This window comes from Protopterus annectens, chromosome 17.part0 (assembly GCF_019279795.1).
Source record: "Protopterus annectens isolate FY-2018-M chromosome 17.part0, PAN1.0, whole genome shotgun sequence".
Lineage (NCBI taxonomy): Eukaryota > Metazoa > Chordata > Ceratodontiformes > Protopteridae > Protopterus > Protopterus annectens.
The window spans coordinates 831,462,455-831,480,169 of NC_056751.1; the positions used below are offsets into that span (position 1 = coordinate 831,462,455).

Sequence of the window (17,715 nt, forward strand, 5' to 3'; positions counted from 1 at the left end):
GGGCTGCCTGAATTGTAATCAAGCATTATTCCTCTATGCCATTGGCACAGCCATCACTCTACTTCTTTGTTAGTGGTACAGAATGAAAGGGGTTAAGGTGGTGCTTCCTTCCTCCCAAATACAGTATAAAAAGCATTAATTTAAAATGTCTTTTGCAAACAAGCTTCCGAACAACTTTCTGTTGTGGTCCCGTTGGTATTTAGACTGACTTATAAAGGGCCACAGTAGTAAGACCAAACTTGCAAAATCCCAAACAAAGCAAAACTGGACCAGCAAAGTGTAGAGTAATGTTTTTTTCACAAATGGCAGGCCACACTGCATCCCCACAATGCCACTGTTTGCTCTTTCTAGCCTAAATTACTTTGCAGTAAAGTAACATATTTGTTAATTTCTTTGGTATCTTAAAAATAAATGGCATATTTTTGTCTGTGTATCTTTAAATGTCTTTCCTAAGATCACTGATGCATTATTCCAAGCTGTTGGGTTATCTCACAGTATAACCTGGACTATCAAAGCCAAAACCTTCCACAGAGCCATATGGCTGACGTATGAACTAAGCCTGCAGGCTTAAGGGTGCATAAGCAGCCATATGAGAGTGAACACCACAAACTATATCTTGCTGCCGGTCCAAATGCAGGTCTCACACCTGTCAGTCTTTTTTTGTGTGATCATTGGTATTTTTCTGCTTTCAACGGTTCATATAAGTTCACTGTTAGGAAACCTTCTTTGTTTTTTATTATAGTTATTGTGATTTAATACTGTTTGATGTCAGCTAGGAGGGAAAAGTTTGACTGTAATAGGCTGATTCCTTATAATGATATCCAGTCTCTGTGTCTTTTTTGCTTAAGTGCAGAACATGACTATAAAAACTGCATTATTTGTCAGTTTGTACCAAAAACCCTACATGCATATCTTTCCTTGCATAATATTTATTTGGAGACCCAGCATCTCAAGTGCCTTGTCCAAACTAAAATGGCAGATTCTTCCACACCCAGTGTCCGGCCTCATTATGAAAAAGAAAGTCAAAAGGCCTAGGCCTGATCCTTTGTCTGCCCAGTCGAACTTGGACATACCTGTTGAGATTTCAGAATCTGTGATATGTTTGACTTCTTCTCAGACTCCTACTACTACAACCCAGCTAGAGGTCAATGTGGTGTCCACTTCTCACATGTCCAATACGATTACCTTACCAATACAGTAGAGAAGGGGGAACCTCATCTTATACTTCCTGAAGGACTGGAAGGTAGTCCCCAAATATTAGTTCAGGAAAAAGTACTAGAGTCCTTAATAGAGGTACAGCAGGGTGGGATCTGTCATGACTTGTTAAAGTGGATGTTACTACCAAGAAGAAACAAGAAATGAAAAAATGTTTCTTATCTTCATTCCAGGAAAAGGAATATTTGGAATTTTCCCATGGCCTATATAACACTGTTTTGGCCTTAAAACAGCATTCCTTCTGCTCCTTCTCCTTCTTCCTCTCAGAAGAGACAACTTGAGACATCCTTAGAGGAAGACGAGGAAGAGTGTGATTCAAATGAACATTCACTGGCCTACTCATCCCAAATTCAGTCCCTAGATGAAGTTGCTTCTGATGATGAGGAAACCTTATCCTCTGATTCTTCTGTAGAAGAATTCTTCTTTGGGAAAACCATTTATAAGATGATGTAGCATTTTGAGTGGAAATCCAGAGAAATATATGATCTGTAAAAAAAAAAAAAAAAATTACAGTTTAGTAGAGGTGGACATCCCTATGCCTGTACCCACAACAGCAGACAAAGGAGATAATATCTCACATGGTGAATAACTGCTAGCACAGAAATGCAAAGCTCTGAAGATGGAGGCTCAACATGAGAGTCGGCATTGTAAGGTACAAATGGTGTTCTATACCAATTTTTCCATGAAATTCCTATTATCCAAACCACACCAGCAGTGATTATTTGTAGACTCATACAGTTTTCTGTGACATGTGATTCATTAAAATGTGCTTTCAGTAAAATGTATACTCAAATTAATTTTTTCAGTGAAAAGGCAATTCGATGAAATGAATTGCACCCACATATATCTATGTTTCTCTCTCTCTCTCTTTATGTGTGTATATATATATATATATATATATATATATATATATATATATATATATATATCTGTATGTGTATATATATATATATATATATATATATATATATATATATATATATATATATATATATATATATATATGGGCTCTAGGACTGATGCATTAATGGCCGTTTCACAGAATCCTAAACGGCCGAGCATACTACCGGGAAAGTGTTATTCACCAAAGAAGCACTTTCACAGAATTATGCCTGCAGGTAGAGGGAGTTGTGGGGGAGTGACTGTTGCGGAGATCATACTATGGTGCGAATAAGGGAATTTTTTTATTTTCCCAACTGTAGTGCGATCTTGGACTGAGAATATTAAAGTAGGGGGGATGTGAGGGGCACAGCCCCCCACATGGTGGGGTGCAGGGGGGCTTGCCCCCCTGCATTAAATGTTTTTTTTCTTTCTTTTTTTTTTAACGCACTTTAACGAAAGTGCTTTTTCAGTAAAATCACTTTCGTTAAAGTGTGTTCGGTGAAGTTGGATTCGGACTGTTGACGTTTCGTTCAACAGTTCTAGATCTCTCTCTCTCTCTATATATATATATATATATATATATATATATAAAAAAAAATATATATATATATATATATATATATATATTTACGTATGGATCTACTTCAGTAGATCGAACCTTTAAATGTTCGAAGACGATATGGCCAAGAACATACCATCGAACATTTAAAAGTTGGAAAACTGAACAAAAAAAATAAAAAAAAAAAAACAAAAAACAAAACTAAACCTGCGTAGCAGGGGGGCAAGCCCCCTGCACCCCCCACACCCCCCACTACTTAAATATACCAACTCCAAGATCGCACTACATTGCGGAAAAGGGAAATATTCCCATTCTGCACTGTACGCGGATCTACAGTCAGTCCGTTCGAACTTTTAAATGTTCAGTGTTATGGTCTCGGCCATATCGTCTTCGAACATTTCAAAGTTCGATCTACTGAAGGGGACCTATATATATATATATATATATATATATATATATATATATATATATATATGTATGTGTGTGCGTTAGAGACATGCAGTAGGTGGATAGGACACTCTAAACTGGCCATAGGCTTGAGTGTGCGTGCATATGCGCATGTGTGTGGTATGGAAGAACAACCACAGCAGGACTAGCCACCCAGTGGTGTGAACAGTGACTCTAGTTGATTGTGTCCCGTTGGTTTGTTAATTCCCATTTAATCTGACTGAATTCTTTTTCCAACTTTTTTAGTCATTTCTACTTCATAGGAACATGATTATGTTACATAGTAGAAATGCATTACATTTGGGATAAGGAAATTTCATCTTACCCACACTGTTTGCATGATATGTGTTATTATAATATGTGGAGAGGTGGGGATGTGGGGACATATGGGGATCTTGCCCCTTGCAAAACTTTGTTTTTGTGGTTGTTACAGTGTGATTTTATCTGTCCACGTGGTGCACGATCGTGACTTGCCATTTCTTTAGATGATCTGAGTTGGGGTTATGTACAGGTGTGCAGCTTAGTTTTTCAGTAATGTGTTATCTTAGTATTTGTATATTTAGAACTTGCAGGGGTATGTGGATATGGAGGGTGTTGTTTATGATTACTTCAGTGAGTTAGGTGTCAATTTAATTACACACACACACACACACACACACACACACACACACACACACACACACACACACACACACACACACACACACACACACACACTCTCTCTCTCTGTCTAATCTCTGCTTCTGTAGATGCACAGTAAGATTATTTCTTGTCCGTAAAGAAGCAATTTTAAAAGTTAAAGCAGAAAGGTGCAATACTGGACCTAGTTCACATAAAAAAAATATAAAAATTAATGAGAGGTTTAAATTGTGTTCCTGGCATCAGTCTTTTGTATGTTGCACATAATAACAGATCAAAAAGTGCACCTGCAAAACTTGTAGATCTCTTGTCACAGTACATTTTGAACTGTTTTGTGAAGCCCCAGACTGAATTGTAAACTAGGGGCTAAAAAGTATATTTAGATAATTACACTAAAGTAAAATATTTCATTGTTTTAATTATATAATTGAATCTGTAGTTAAAGTAACAGCTTATATAATATGCCTTTATCAAAAAAACATTGTTGAAACCCATGTGGTCAAAACCATTTGGAAGACAGTGCAGTTAATTGAAAAACTAATATAAAGCCACATAACACCCACCAACAACACAATGTTCACCCCCACTCCCCCTGTTAATTGTTTATACCAACTCCGACATTGCACTACAGTGGAGAAAAAGATAAAGTCCCCAATCCGTACTGTACCATGATCTCAGTCGGAATGATTCAGTGAATCAAATCGTCAACCATATGGTCTCGACCATATGGGTTTTGACAATTTGGTCCTTCAGCAAATTGAGATAGAACCATCCTAAACCACACTGTTCTATTGGCAGGATCAACTTATCCTGCTTGACCCTTGCTCTCTTCCCTTCCCACATTAAATCCTTCAGCTATTTATTTATTACTATCCATAACTTCTCCTCTGGTTAATAAATATATGCCTGACCTGTGTATAAAATTAAAGGGACTAAAACATTTTTACTGCTTGTATCTTGCTATTTTTATCCATAGGCAAGAGCTTCCAGTTTCTCAGCTTTTGTATTATCTTTTATTTAGTCTCTTCCCACATATCTTTAGCTGCCATAATATAATCCTTTTTAATCTATACTCATAAATACTTAATTTTATCATGTCCCCATAAATATGGGTATTGCTGAACCAGTTCATGTGTAGATTTGTAATGTAGCCTTCGTTTTATCTTCATTAATTTTATATCACCCGCCAATAAATGGAACTCTCTCAGAATGTTCTACAACACTGAGATGTCCTTTTCTGGTTCCATGAGGTTCAGAATAATATCATCTGCAAATAAAGCCAACTTTTCATGAACACCATACCAATTATATCCTTGAATTTCTGAGTACATTATTTTCTTTGGCAGTGGTTCCGAATGTAACACAAATAACAAAGGGTAAAGAGGACACCCCTGCCTGGTTCCTCTGGTTTGACACAAATCATCAGAGAGGATCCCTCCTTCTCGTAAAATCCCAGCTGACTCTGTCAAAAGCTTTCTCTGCATCAAGACTCGCCAACAACAGCAGTATTTTAGCATTTGCTGATGTTCATCGTGCATTACAGCTGCAGTAATTACATGTGGGTTTTCAGCCGGCAGGCGGTCCCTCGGTCGGCCGAATTCCAAAGTCTTGGTCCGGCGTCGGTTGTTGTCGCGTACTCTTCTGACGTCAGGAAGGCTAGAGTATAAAAGACACAGTCGACGCCATCTTCTCCAGTCTTTTTTGCCACGCGGTGCCCGAAGCAGAAGCAGTTCGCAAGTGCCGGTCGGCCAGCTCCTGAATTACGAAAAAATTTTGGAACCGAAGTCTTCATTAAAGCTAAGTACCCCGTTGGGGAATCTTTTCTTGCCTCAGACCGATGTCAGAAAAAGTTAATAATTGTATTTCTTGTGGGAAGCAAATACCGCATAAGGATTTCCATTCCCTTTGCATACCTTGTTTGGGCCCAGACCACGACGTCTCGGGCTGCCGCTTTTGTGCTACCTTCAATAAACGCACTATCAAGCGTCGGGCGGAGTTCGCCCAACACTATTTTGGCAAAGCGTTTAATTATAAAATGTCGTTGGATACTCCGACTACCGCTATGTCCAGAAAACGCAAAGAAAAGGACCGTCAGTCGAGAACTGCGGTCTCCACCGACACCACGCCGAAACAAGCTCCACGTGGGCCGGTTCTCAGTGAGACGCCTTTGCAGTCCCTGACTACCGACGACACCTCGGCAAGGGCCTTCTGTACCTGAGACCGCTGGTTCTTCGGTCCCTTCCCAAACTACAACCGAAGCCCCTGCTCATGTCGAACCCACCAATGTGGCTAGATCTACATCCACCCATGGTGTATTTAGGCCTTCATCTTCATTCTCCATCAAGGCCTTTACAAAAGCCAAATCAGCCAAGCAACTTTCTAGGCCTGCCTCACAAGGCCCAAGACCTGGGCCCACGCCTAGAAGCACATGCTTAAAATGGCTGAAGACCTGATCACTCTTATCAGAGGCTCACAGGCCCCTCGGACAAGAGACCCAGAGTAGAGGAGGATTCTCCTCCTTCTGACCAAGAATCCATTTTATCAGAACATTCTGATGCTGAAGAACAATCTTATTCACCCTTTGAGGATTCGGATGCAGAGCAGTCTATTCCTTCTGTATCCCCCCCTGAGGATTTTTCCTTTGGGGAAACTTTACACTCCTTGAGAGAACACTTCCATTGGGAAGGCCAAGACTTTTCAGACTCCAAGAAAAGACTTAGGGAATTCCTCTGGTTACCTCAGCATAGACCTCTGGCTATTCCTCCTGTTTTGGAGGTTTTGGATGATGTATACTCGGAGGCCTGTCTAAATCCTGATTCTCTGCCTCCTGCACCAGTTAAGCCGGATAGGTATTACAGAGTTCCTAATTCTCATTAGTTCCTCTATAAAGGCCATAATGCAGACCCTGAAACTATTTCTCAAGATCCTAAAGGAATTAAGGCCTCCACGGCCAAGAATCCACTGCCTACGGAAAGGGAATCTAGATCACTAGAAAGGTGGGGTAAGAAGGTTTACACCTCGGCCACCCTTGCCATGAGGGCCTTAAACTGCCAGTTTCATATGATTAAATATCAGCAATTTCTGTTATCACAATTAAAAACAAAAATGTCACAACCTGAACAACCAGATTTAAAAGAGTTGCAGGATATGATGCATAGTGCTGAACAAGTGGGCAAGCACACCTTACAATGTGTTTATGATGCACTAGAGGCCTCCAGCAGATCAGCAGCCACTGGAGCAGTCATTCGCAGACATGCATGGCTAAGGGAACAAAATCTTCCAGACCAGGTGAAAGCAAAAATTCTGGATGCACCGTTACATAAGGATGTTCTTTTTGGTGGTAATGCTGAGGATATTTTACGAAAATGGAAGAAAAGGCAAAATCTATGCAAACTGTCAAAGCTTTCTTACAGGTTCAGCCACCAAGGTTCAGCAGGAATTGGCCTTCAAAAAACTGGTCCTTTCCAACCACTGACAAAGCCCAAAGAGGCAGATACAGACGTGGAAGGGCAGAGGACAACCCCAAGGGTCCTACAGAGGCAGACAATGGCAATCACCAACACCAAGAAGTGGTGGCGACAGTGCACAGCAATACAGAAAGCAGACTCAATGACTCCCTCATTTCCATGCCAAGCAGAATTCAACTGGCAGCACCTTTGGGAGGAAAACTGGCACTATTTGCAAACAATTGGCATATTGTCACAACAGACAAATGGATTCTGGACATAATAAACAGAGGCTACAAATTTCATTTCCACACTCTTCCAAAATGAGAGGCATGCCAAACCTACCACAAAATCAAAGGGTAGAGGCACAACTACAAATCGCAAAGCTCCTAAACATGAGGGCTATACAAAAGGTACCTACGCACCAACAAGCACAAGGTTTTTATTCAAGGCTTTTCCTGGTGCCAAGTAAAGAGCGACTGGAGACCCATTCTGGACTTATCCATTCTCAACACATTTCTTCTAGTACCAAAATTCAAGATGCTCACATTACAGCAACTCCTTCCCATGCTGGGCAAGGGGTTTTGGCTGGTAACATTGGACCTCAAGGAGGCATACCTGCATGTCCCAATCAGACAAAGTTGCAGAAGATACCTCAGATTTCTTGCAGGTTCAAATCACTATCAATTCTCTGCATTGCCCTTTGGCTTATCTACTGCGCCCAGAGTATTCACCAAGTGCCTGGCATCAGTGATTGCATACTGCAGACTTCAAGGGATACAAATTTACCCTTATCTGGACGACTGCCTGATCCAAGCGGACAGCAAACACATGCTTCTCAAACATCTGGCATATGTGACACGCTTACTGCTTTCTCTGGGATACACCATCAACAAGGAGAAATCAAAACTAACACCCTCTCAGAAAATTACCTTCCTGGGTGCCAACTTGGACACAAACACCCAGATGGCTTACCTAACAACAGAAAAACAAGGGCAACTATCTCATTACTTCAAAATGCTTGCAAAAAGTACCAGGCTTACTGCAAGGAAAATCCTGCAGGCTCTGGGATTCATGGCATCTTGCATTCTTCTAATCCCATGTGCAAAGCTGCACATGAGGAAACTTCAATGATACCTAAAAAATCTATGGTCTCAACACAGTCACAGCCTAGAAGTGGAGATTCCAATAATTCCCTGTCTACAAAAGGAATTCATATGGTGGGCCCAAGCATGCCAAGTAAACAAAGGCCTCCCATTCTGCAAGCCTCAAGCTACTCAAGTCATAACCACAGACACCTCAGATTACGCCTGGGGGGCGCACATGAAGGACAGGCGCATTCAGGGCAGATGGCACAAAACAGAAAAGCAATTTCACATCAATCAAAAAGAAATGCTGGCAGTAATAAAAGCAATTTCAGCGTTCAGAGAATTCCTGCATCCAGGACAACTGCTCATAAGAACAGACAACACCACGGTAATGTGGTACATAAACAAACAAGGAGGGACTCATTCATACCCCTTGTGCAGATTAACCATGACTCTTTGGAATCTAGCTCTGGAAAGACAAATAGAACTCCAGGCTCAGTACCTGCCAGGAATGGAAAACACACTGGCAGACACTCTGAGCAGGCATATGACAGATCCTCATGAATGGAAGCTACATCCACACGTATTCATGCAGATTGTTCAAGCGTGGGGAAGGCCAGACATAGACCTATTTGCCTCCCACAAAATCATCAATTAAAAAGTTTTGCTCAAGGACCTCCCACCCAAAGGCTTGGAAAGTGGACGCCCTCTCATTCACATGGACAACTTGGTCAGTTTATGCATTCCCACCACTACCTCTGCTGCCCAAGGTACTTTTGAAAGCAAGAACAGACAAGCCAAGGATGATACTGATTGCTCCAGATTGGCCGAGACAACATTGGTACCCACTATTGAGGAGCCTAACACACACTCCTCCGTGGCCCCTGCCTCTAACACCTCTACTGCTGACGCAGAACAATTTCAAAACTCTTCACAGTCAGCTGAAAACTCTCAGTCTAGCTGCATGGAAAATTCCTTAACTTCACATCAGGCACTACTCTCCAAAGAAGTGCAGGATGTCATTTTGGAGGCTAGAAGACCATCTACAAGAAAAGCTTACTCTGCAAAATGGAAGCGGTTTTGCTGTTGGAATGAAGAACGAGGACAGGATCCTAGAAAATTAAACCTGCCTCAGATTTTACAGTACTTAACTGAACTTTTGAGCAAGGGACTTTCCTTTTCCTCAATCAAGATACATGCCTCAGCAATCTCTGCAGAATTCAATATGGATCCTCCTTTATTCTCACACCCACTACTACGACAGTTCCTCAGAGGGGCTAAGAACATAAGGCCTCCAAGGAAACAACCAGTACCAGCTTGGGACCTTAACTATGTACTGGAAAAATTGACATTGCCTCCCTTTGAACCAGCTGCTTCAGCAGAATTACAATATTTGTCCTGGAAAACAGCTTTTCTCCTGGCCATCACTTCAGCTCGTAGGGTATCTGAGTTACAGGCCCTCATGGCGGTGCAGCCATTCCTCATATTCCATCAGGACAGGGTTTCCCTGCGTACTAACCCTTCCTTTATGCCTAAAGTAGTATCTAGGGTAGCCCTAAACCAGGCCATACACCTTCCTACCTTCTACTCTAATCCTCAAAACAAAGGGAGAGGCTGCTTCATTCTTTAGATATCCATAGGCAGCTACGTTACTACTTGGACAGAACCAAGCCATTCAGAAAATCAGAGCAACTCTAGTTTCCTATGCTGTGGGGTCAAGGGAAGCCTGTAACTAAACAGACCATTTCCAAGTGGATTGGTCACTGCATACGCTTCTGTTATTCCTATCATGGAAAGCTCGTACCTACTGGTATCAGATCACACTCCACTAGGGCCACAGCCACCTCTACAGCCTTCCTCAGAGGAGTGCCTACTAAAGATATCTTGGAGGCAGCCACTTGGAGTTCTGTACATACCTTCACAAAGCATTACCATCTGCCCTTATACTCCAGAACAAGAGCAGGCTTTGCCACTGCAGTTTTGCAGGGCATTCTAGCTCAACCCAGTTCCGTATAGTACCTACCACCCTATACATAGCTTTGGGATTCTACCCACATGTAATTACTGCAGCTGTAATGCACGATGAACATAGTACAGTTTTGTACCTACCATAAATGTAGATGTTCGAGGGCTATTACAGCTGCAGTACAGGTTTCCCACCCTCCTTGCCCTCTTGGTAAGACCTTGGGGTTTGAATACCTATTCATACCTGCTGACTGGGTTATCCTACTATGTTTTATTTGCTTACTTTTGTGTATTACACTAATTTATGTATTGCCTTCCTTTTGGGGGCACCTGACATCTGGGGCAAGAAAGACTGAAGAAGATGGCGTCGGCTGTGTCTTTTATACTCTAGCCTTCCTGACGTCAGAAGAGTACGCGACAACAACCGACGCCGGACCAAGACTTTGGAATTCGGCCGACCGAGGGACCGCCTGCCGGCTGAAAACCCACATGTAATTACTGCAGCTGTAATAGCCCTCGAACATCTACATTTATGGTAGGTACAAAACTGTACTTTCTTCATTCCCCTTGCCTAGCTTGTATTTCATGTGCAAGTTCCATGTGTTTTGGCACATATCTGTGTACTTTTTGTTGTAGGTCATTTGACAGTTGCTTATTTAGTATCATCTTACTCTGTTTTATATATTCTCTTACACATTTATTGATATAAAAGGAATGTTGTACCTTTAATTGCAATTGTAATTTCCCTATAGAAGGCATACTGTGACTGTTCTCTGCTTACACTTGTGATTTGTATTATTTAAGTTAATCTCTTCTAATGTGAGTTAGTTGTATCAGTTCATACTTGTATTTATGAATTGCATTTCTCAGCCAAGTAATCTTAATCCTTCTTAGGTTGCTGCTGTTCACAAGGCTTGGCGTTATGATTCTCTTGCTGTTGTGAAATCACCAATATTAATAAAAGTTACAATGCTTTTATTTTTATCAATTTCAGAGAAGGTACAGATGTATTATGAAAGCCTTGATCAGACTGAAATAGCCCAAGAAGAAAATTGGCAGACAAGAGCAAGAGACTTCTGTCGATTTCTCAGCGCTGTTAACGGCAGTCCAAGGAACATTGGAAAAGATGGGAAGTTTCAGCTGCTGGTCTGTTTGGGAGCAAGGTAATAAAGCATATTTCTAAAGTACCCTCAAATCCTAAGAGTTCAGTAGTATTCATGTGTTTGTACTTTAGCCAGGAAATGTGAGCTACTTTGGAGAATGTGGTGTGTGTCTGTTGTGGAATTACAACACCACTCCAGCCCTCTCATCTTTAAGAAATTTCACTTCTAATTGAAAAAACAAATTAATTTTCTCATCTGTACATTGGTTATCAAATGTTTGGTCTTGTTCATAAGTAATATTCCCTAGCTTATAATTTTTTTCATAAAAATCACTCCTACAGAGTAATTTCATTGTATGTAAGAATTAGTCATATATGGACTTCCATCCTTTTGGTCTGCCTTCAGAGCTTTAAACATTCTCAGATTAAAATTGGTCTCATTCCCATGGTGAGGACATACTATAGCTATAATAATTAGTAAAACATTTAAATTGTGTGTAGCTTTGCAGAGTGGGTCATATTTGCAATTGTACTAATTATATAAACAGTAGACTGGCACACTTGAGCTGGGAATTTACTTAAGGAATCACCACATAGGGAGCTGCATTTTGCTATCAAGTACATACATTGCATATTAATTCTTGAGACAGCTACACGTACTGCTTGCCTGCTAGTGATTTTTAAAGTTAGATTTAAATGAAGGACACAAATTTAAGTGTGGGGGGTACAGACTTTGTGCCTTCGGTGGGAGAAAAGCAGTGTAGTCAGTGTGAAGGGGATAATAGGAGTTTCAGTTTCGAGGAGCTTAGGCTGCGAGTAGATATTCTGAGTTTGAGATGAGAACCTAAGCAAGGACAGTGACCATGATGGAGACTCCTATAAATCAGTAGGGATAAGGCTATAATGGCTGTGGGATGGGTAGGAGATTAGCTTCAGCAAGGGTGTTGTAGTGGTGTTAAACTTAAGGCAGATGAGACAAGAATTAGCTGAAACTTGGTGCAATTAATAGAGGATCCAGAGGTGATACTATAATAGAGGAATAAATACTCCCTCTCCAGTAGTAGATCTTGCATCTGGATTTAGTAGTGGTGCAGTTGTGTTGCAGATGGCTAGGAGTCTGTTATGTTTCCATAAAATGGAATTAACATATAAGGTGAAGGTAAACTGCTGATAAAGAAGAATCTTGGTATATTTACAGTGTGTCATAGAAATAGTGTCTCCATATGGAGATGATAATGACCAGTCTTGAGGAACATGAAATACTTGTCAGTCACAAAGAGTGGTCTCAGGTTTGTTAACAGTTGGTGACTGCCATAAAGAGTAAATCAAGAGTGAGTCCTTGAGATATATTCTGGAGTGGACCTAATTATCAACAGGGAAGAATATGCAGTCCAAGAAACTAGAAACTACAAACTACATCATCAGCTTAGAACAAAGAAGGGATAAGAAGTCATGTAAAAACAGAAGATAATAGGGCTGAACCTTGAGGAACACCAAAGTTGATCTCTTGTTGATACGAGAAAGAGTTCTATATTCTAACTTTGAAGGAGTATCCATTGAGTTAGCTGATGATATGATGGTGGGCAGTAGATTGTATCTTGTTAGTCCATGTAGGAGTTTGGAATGCTGAACCAACTCAAAAGCTTTGATTATATTAATAAAGACTGGTATCTTTGAGTTTAGTTTTCTTCATACTATATAGTCTGGTTGGTGAGGCAATTAAGGAAGTCTCCCTTTCTGAAAGTCATGTTGTTGGAGTCAATAAGTTAAAAGGAATGAGTTGTGGTATAAATTGAGAATACATGATCTGATGTCCTATCTCACCTTCATTCTTAGCAGGTTGGGTTTGGAACCAATCCTTGGTTACGACTCAGCCTTATACAAAAGCTCGAGGTCTTCCACTAGCTCGTGGCTAAAACCCTATCCCATCATGCACCACAAGAGCTCCCCAGATCTCATTTGCCACTAAACAAGATTGGGTGCTCTTCCTACTGGCTCTGGCTAAGTAGTTTTGTCTGCTACATATTTTGTAAAATTGTTAGCTTTTTCAAGCTGTTTAATTCTAGCTAATTGTTACTAAGTAAATTGTCTGTGTTTCGCCTTTCTTTTGCTGTTATTTCTGTTGGCCGTCATTTTTTCCATAAGGTCTTTCTTCCCCTATCCCGGCTTTAAACTACATTCTAGAAAGCCCGTTTTAGAGGGTTTTTCTTTCCCTTTTTTCTGTTTTCCTTAGGCTAGTTTGTTTAAATTAGAGAGCTGCCCTAGCCGGTTTGACTTAGAGGGCTTTTCCCTCTGTTTTCCTCCTTAAATTCTTCAAGGCTAGCTCGTTTAAGTTAGAGAGCTGCCTTTGTCCATTTAAGTTAGAGGGCCTTTCCCTTGGTGTTTTGGTGTGATCATTTTTTGTACTTATTGTAAAATAAATAAATAAATAAAATAGTAGTAGAACATATATAGCTATATTTTTGTCTCTATAGTTTGTTAGCTGCTTGCCTGTTATTGCTGATTAGTCATGTCTTCTAAGGATTCCAAGGAAGCAAAATCCTCTGCATCCAGAAAATGTCTATAACTGATGGACATACCATTTGTGTGTACTGTCTTGGAGCAGTATACCTTCAAGAGTCCTGTGCCATCTGTCACTCCTTTAGTCACAGGGTAGTATTAGAGGGAAAGAACAAGCTTATTCTGGGAGTCTTGTTGATGGCCCTTTTTTCCTGAAGCAATTGAAGAAGGTCAGGGTCCTTCAAAGTTGGGCGAATCCCCTTCCTCGAAATCGGACAAGTCGGGGAAAAGGTCCTCATCTTCAAGTGCTTAGTTCCAGAACCTGCCCTTGCCATGAACCTACGTAGTATTCCTTCCCTTTATGTACTCTCAAAAGGACCATACTTAGTACCACATTACACCTCTCTCTCCATTGTGTCTACTATGCATTTGCATAATTTTATACAAACAAAAATTTTTATTGTTGACCTATTGAACTATATCAATGTAAAATTGGTACTTAGCTTCTTTTTAATGCAACTTTAACTTTATGCATGTAACCCAACATATGTGAATCTTTTTGCTATAACTGCTATTATATCAATATTGCTTAAAATTGTACTTGTTTAAAATGTACTACTGGAGCTTTTCTCTTCGGGTCTCCACTGAAAATGGGCCACAAGCCCAGTTGGACAAACCCTGTTAACAAAGGCCAATAAATAAATAAATAGTCGGAGCCATCTAAAAAAATTACCTAAAGTTCCTTCTTCGTACCTGAAGGCTGTCGGGCCCGAGAAGTCTTCTACCTCAGCTTCTTCAATTTCAGTGCCATTGGAATTTCATTTACAGAGCCTTTCCCCCAAATTGGAGCCAGTATCTCCCACTCTAAGGTCTCCATTGTTGCAGTCCTATAGATTTCCTGCTCCCTCCACTCAGTCTTTCAGGAGCTTGTCTGATGATGATGTGGATCGTTTGGTACAAAGGCTCTTGAGGACACCGGCACTCACCAAATTGTTGGGAGATCCAACCAAGCGGGCTTCAGAACAGACCAAACCTACCCTTTCACCATCAATTCCTCCTCTGATCCGATCTCGGACCTTGGAGATAGAATGTCCAAAACTGATTTTAGTGGAACCATTGGAACTGATAACTATCACAGGATGTTTAGGTTTGACTATTGCTCCGACATCCTCTGTTCCATCCGAACTAGAGGAGTCTAGGAGCCGACACTCTCCAGTCAAGTACAGGGAGGGGAGTCGGGTCGGGCAGTTGTCAGATCTGAACTTGCTTCTTGGGGCATTGGCTCGGGTGAGCTTGGCTCCTACGTCAGCCTCGGAGCCAACTCTCTTGGTTCCAGGGATTCCCTCTGGTTCCTCAGAGCCGGAAGTTTCCTTGGACCGGGGGTGGGGGGCTTTTGAGGTGATGAGGAGAGCATTGTCTCCACAGACAGGTCAACTCTCGGGTCAGGACATTCTTCCCCCAAAGGCACCTGTGTCTGTCTCAGTACTACTGCATCCACAGAGACCATAGCCCTCAGGATTCCCCATTGGGTGACCCCCCTGTCTTCCAAAACCTCTCCAGAATACTCTTTTGAAGACATCCCTTGGAAGAGACTATGTAAGAAGAAGCATTTAGACTCCCATAGGAGTCCATCACATTGGATACAGACCTTGATGATTCGGAAGGGTCCCCATGGTCGCCCTCTGAGGATGTCTCCTTCGCAGACATCCTGGAGATACTAAAACAGAGAGGCACTTGGAAGCCCATCAGCCCTTCTGAGGAGGAGTCTGTATACCTGAAGGCTTTTGGGTCTCACCCTTTCATCACTTGGGTGTCTCCGCCTTTCGACGAGCTGATAGACTTAGTTTGTTGAAAGGAGTGGGAGTCTCCAGACTCAGTGGAACTTATTCCTCAGAGGCCAAACAAATGCATCACATCACCTAGAGACAAAAATTTTCTAACCAAAGTAGTCCCAGTAGATGCTGTGGTGGTGGTGGTGGCAGCCACCAAAAAGGAACTTTCAGAGACATCCTCTTCTGTCCATCCGCTGAACAAAGAATCTCGTACGATTGAAAGATACAGAAAGTGCATCTTCTCTTCAGCGACTTTTGCACTTAGATCGCTGAATTATCTGACTCACTGTACTAGGCTTTAGAGGGTTCTCCTGAAAGAGCTAGGAGATGCCCCTTCAGCTACTGAACCTTGGAGGGTATCAGAGAAGGTTTCCTCTCAGCTCTCCACCTTAAACTCAGTCATCAACTCCTCCATGAGGCTCATTTCTTATGCATTGGATGGAGCGAGCAGGGCAGTGGGTTCAAGAATTTTCCTAAGGAGACATTCCTGGATGCACTTGTGTGACTTTGTGGAGACCTTTAAATCTTCTTTTGTGAATGTCACTTTTGATGGATCGTCTTTGTTCAGGCCAAAAGTCAAGGACACACTAACCAGGTGTGCACAAGAAAGAAAAGACTCTCTCTGCCGTAGGAGTCCATTTTTCCCTACCTACCAGACCTTATCCAAAGGGTCAGAAAGGAGGAAAAATGTGGTTTTGAAAATCCCATCGAGCTTTCCAAGACACATGTGGTGATTCTTCCCCCAGGGGCAGAGGGGGAAGTGCTAATGGAAGATACCAACCACGTGGCACAGGGGGTCTGCAAAACCAGGGGAACAGGGAATCTTTCCTTGGTAAGCCCTTTCAGCGCTCCTGAAAGGAGGCCTGCCTGTCCATCTCTGGAGGCAATTGGGGGCCATTTATCTTTGTACCCCAAAGTCTGGCTAACAATAACAAAAGACAAATGGGTGCAAAGCATCGTATCCAGAGGTTAGTCCATACCCTTTTCCTTCCCCATCCTACACACAAAAAACATCCCAGACGTTCCACCCAGTCAAAGGGAACAGGCAACTCTAGAAATACAAAAGTTGCTAGACAAAAGAGTCATCCAAACAGTTCCCCCCCCAGACCAAATAGGATCCAGAACTTACTCAAGGTTCTTTTTAGTTCCAAAGAAAACGGGACTGGAGACCCATCCTGGATCTCAGCAAATTAAACAAATCAGTAAGAAAGTCAAAAGCTCTGGATGGCAACACTGCAGTCAGTCCTCCCTTTTCTGGGAAAAGATGATTGGATGTGCTCTATAGACCTCCAGGATGTGTACTACCACATAAAAATGGACAGGTGATCCAGAAGTCATTTGCGCTTTTGGCTGGGAGCCAGTCACTACCAGTTCCGAGCTCTGCCCTTTGGCCTCACTACAGCCCCCAGTGTTCACAAGTGTATGGCAGTAGTAGCGGCTCACTTGAGACACCTGGGATTCCGAGTACCTAGACTGGCTCCTAACCGCCACCACTGAGCAGCTGCTATCCAAAGTGAGAGACACCACCTTGCATCTCTGCTCTCACCTAGGAATCCCAGTAAACTATGAAAAAACTGCCTTGTTGCTATCTCAGCATATCGTTTTTATAGGAGCAGATCTAGACACAAAAAACATGATGGCAAAACTTCCCCCCAAAAGGCCATCAGGTCCTAGACTTTCTTTCCAAGAAAAAAGTACAAGCAAGAACCGTTCTTAAAGTCTTGGGAACCATGGCAGCAGCAATAACTCCAATTCCATTAGCACGTCCGCACATGAGAGTTCTACAGTAGCTACTGTTCACTGAGTGGTCCATGCAGGAACTACCCATGTCCCACCAAATTTTGATAATGGAATCTTGCAAGAAAGACCTTCGTTGGTGGCTTTACTCCACTCATATCACATTAGGTCGACCCTTTGTTCTTCCCCAACCATTAGCCACAGTGACTATGGATGCTTCCCAGATAGGGTGGGGGTGCATTATCTGGGAAGGACAGTCCAAGGCACTTGGCAAGAACATGAGGCCCATTTACACATCAATATC

General features: G+C 41.9%; 1 protein-coding gene across 2 annotated transcripts in view; it reads left to right on the forward strand.

The window, feature by feature from the left end:
• The window catches only part of DENND5A (DENN domain containing 5A), a 1,739,423-nt gene that overhangs the window by 1,654,117 nt on the left and 67,591 nt on the right, over positions 1-17,715 (forward strand). For both annotated transcript variants that reach the window (XM_044059112.1, XM_044059111.1), the window contains one exon: positions 11,236-11,404. In XM_044059112.1, coding sequence (XP_043915047.1) covers positions 11,236-11,404 — 169 coding nt within the window. The remainder of the gene's footprint in view (positions 1-11,235; positions 11,405-17,715) is intronic.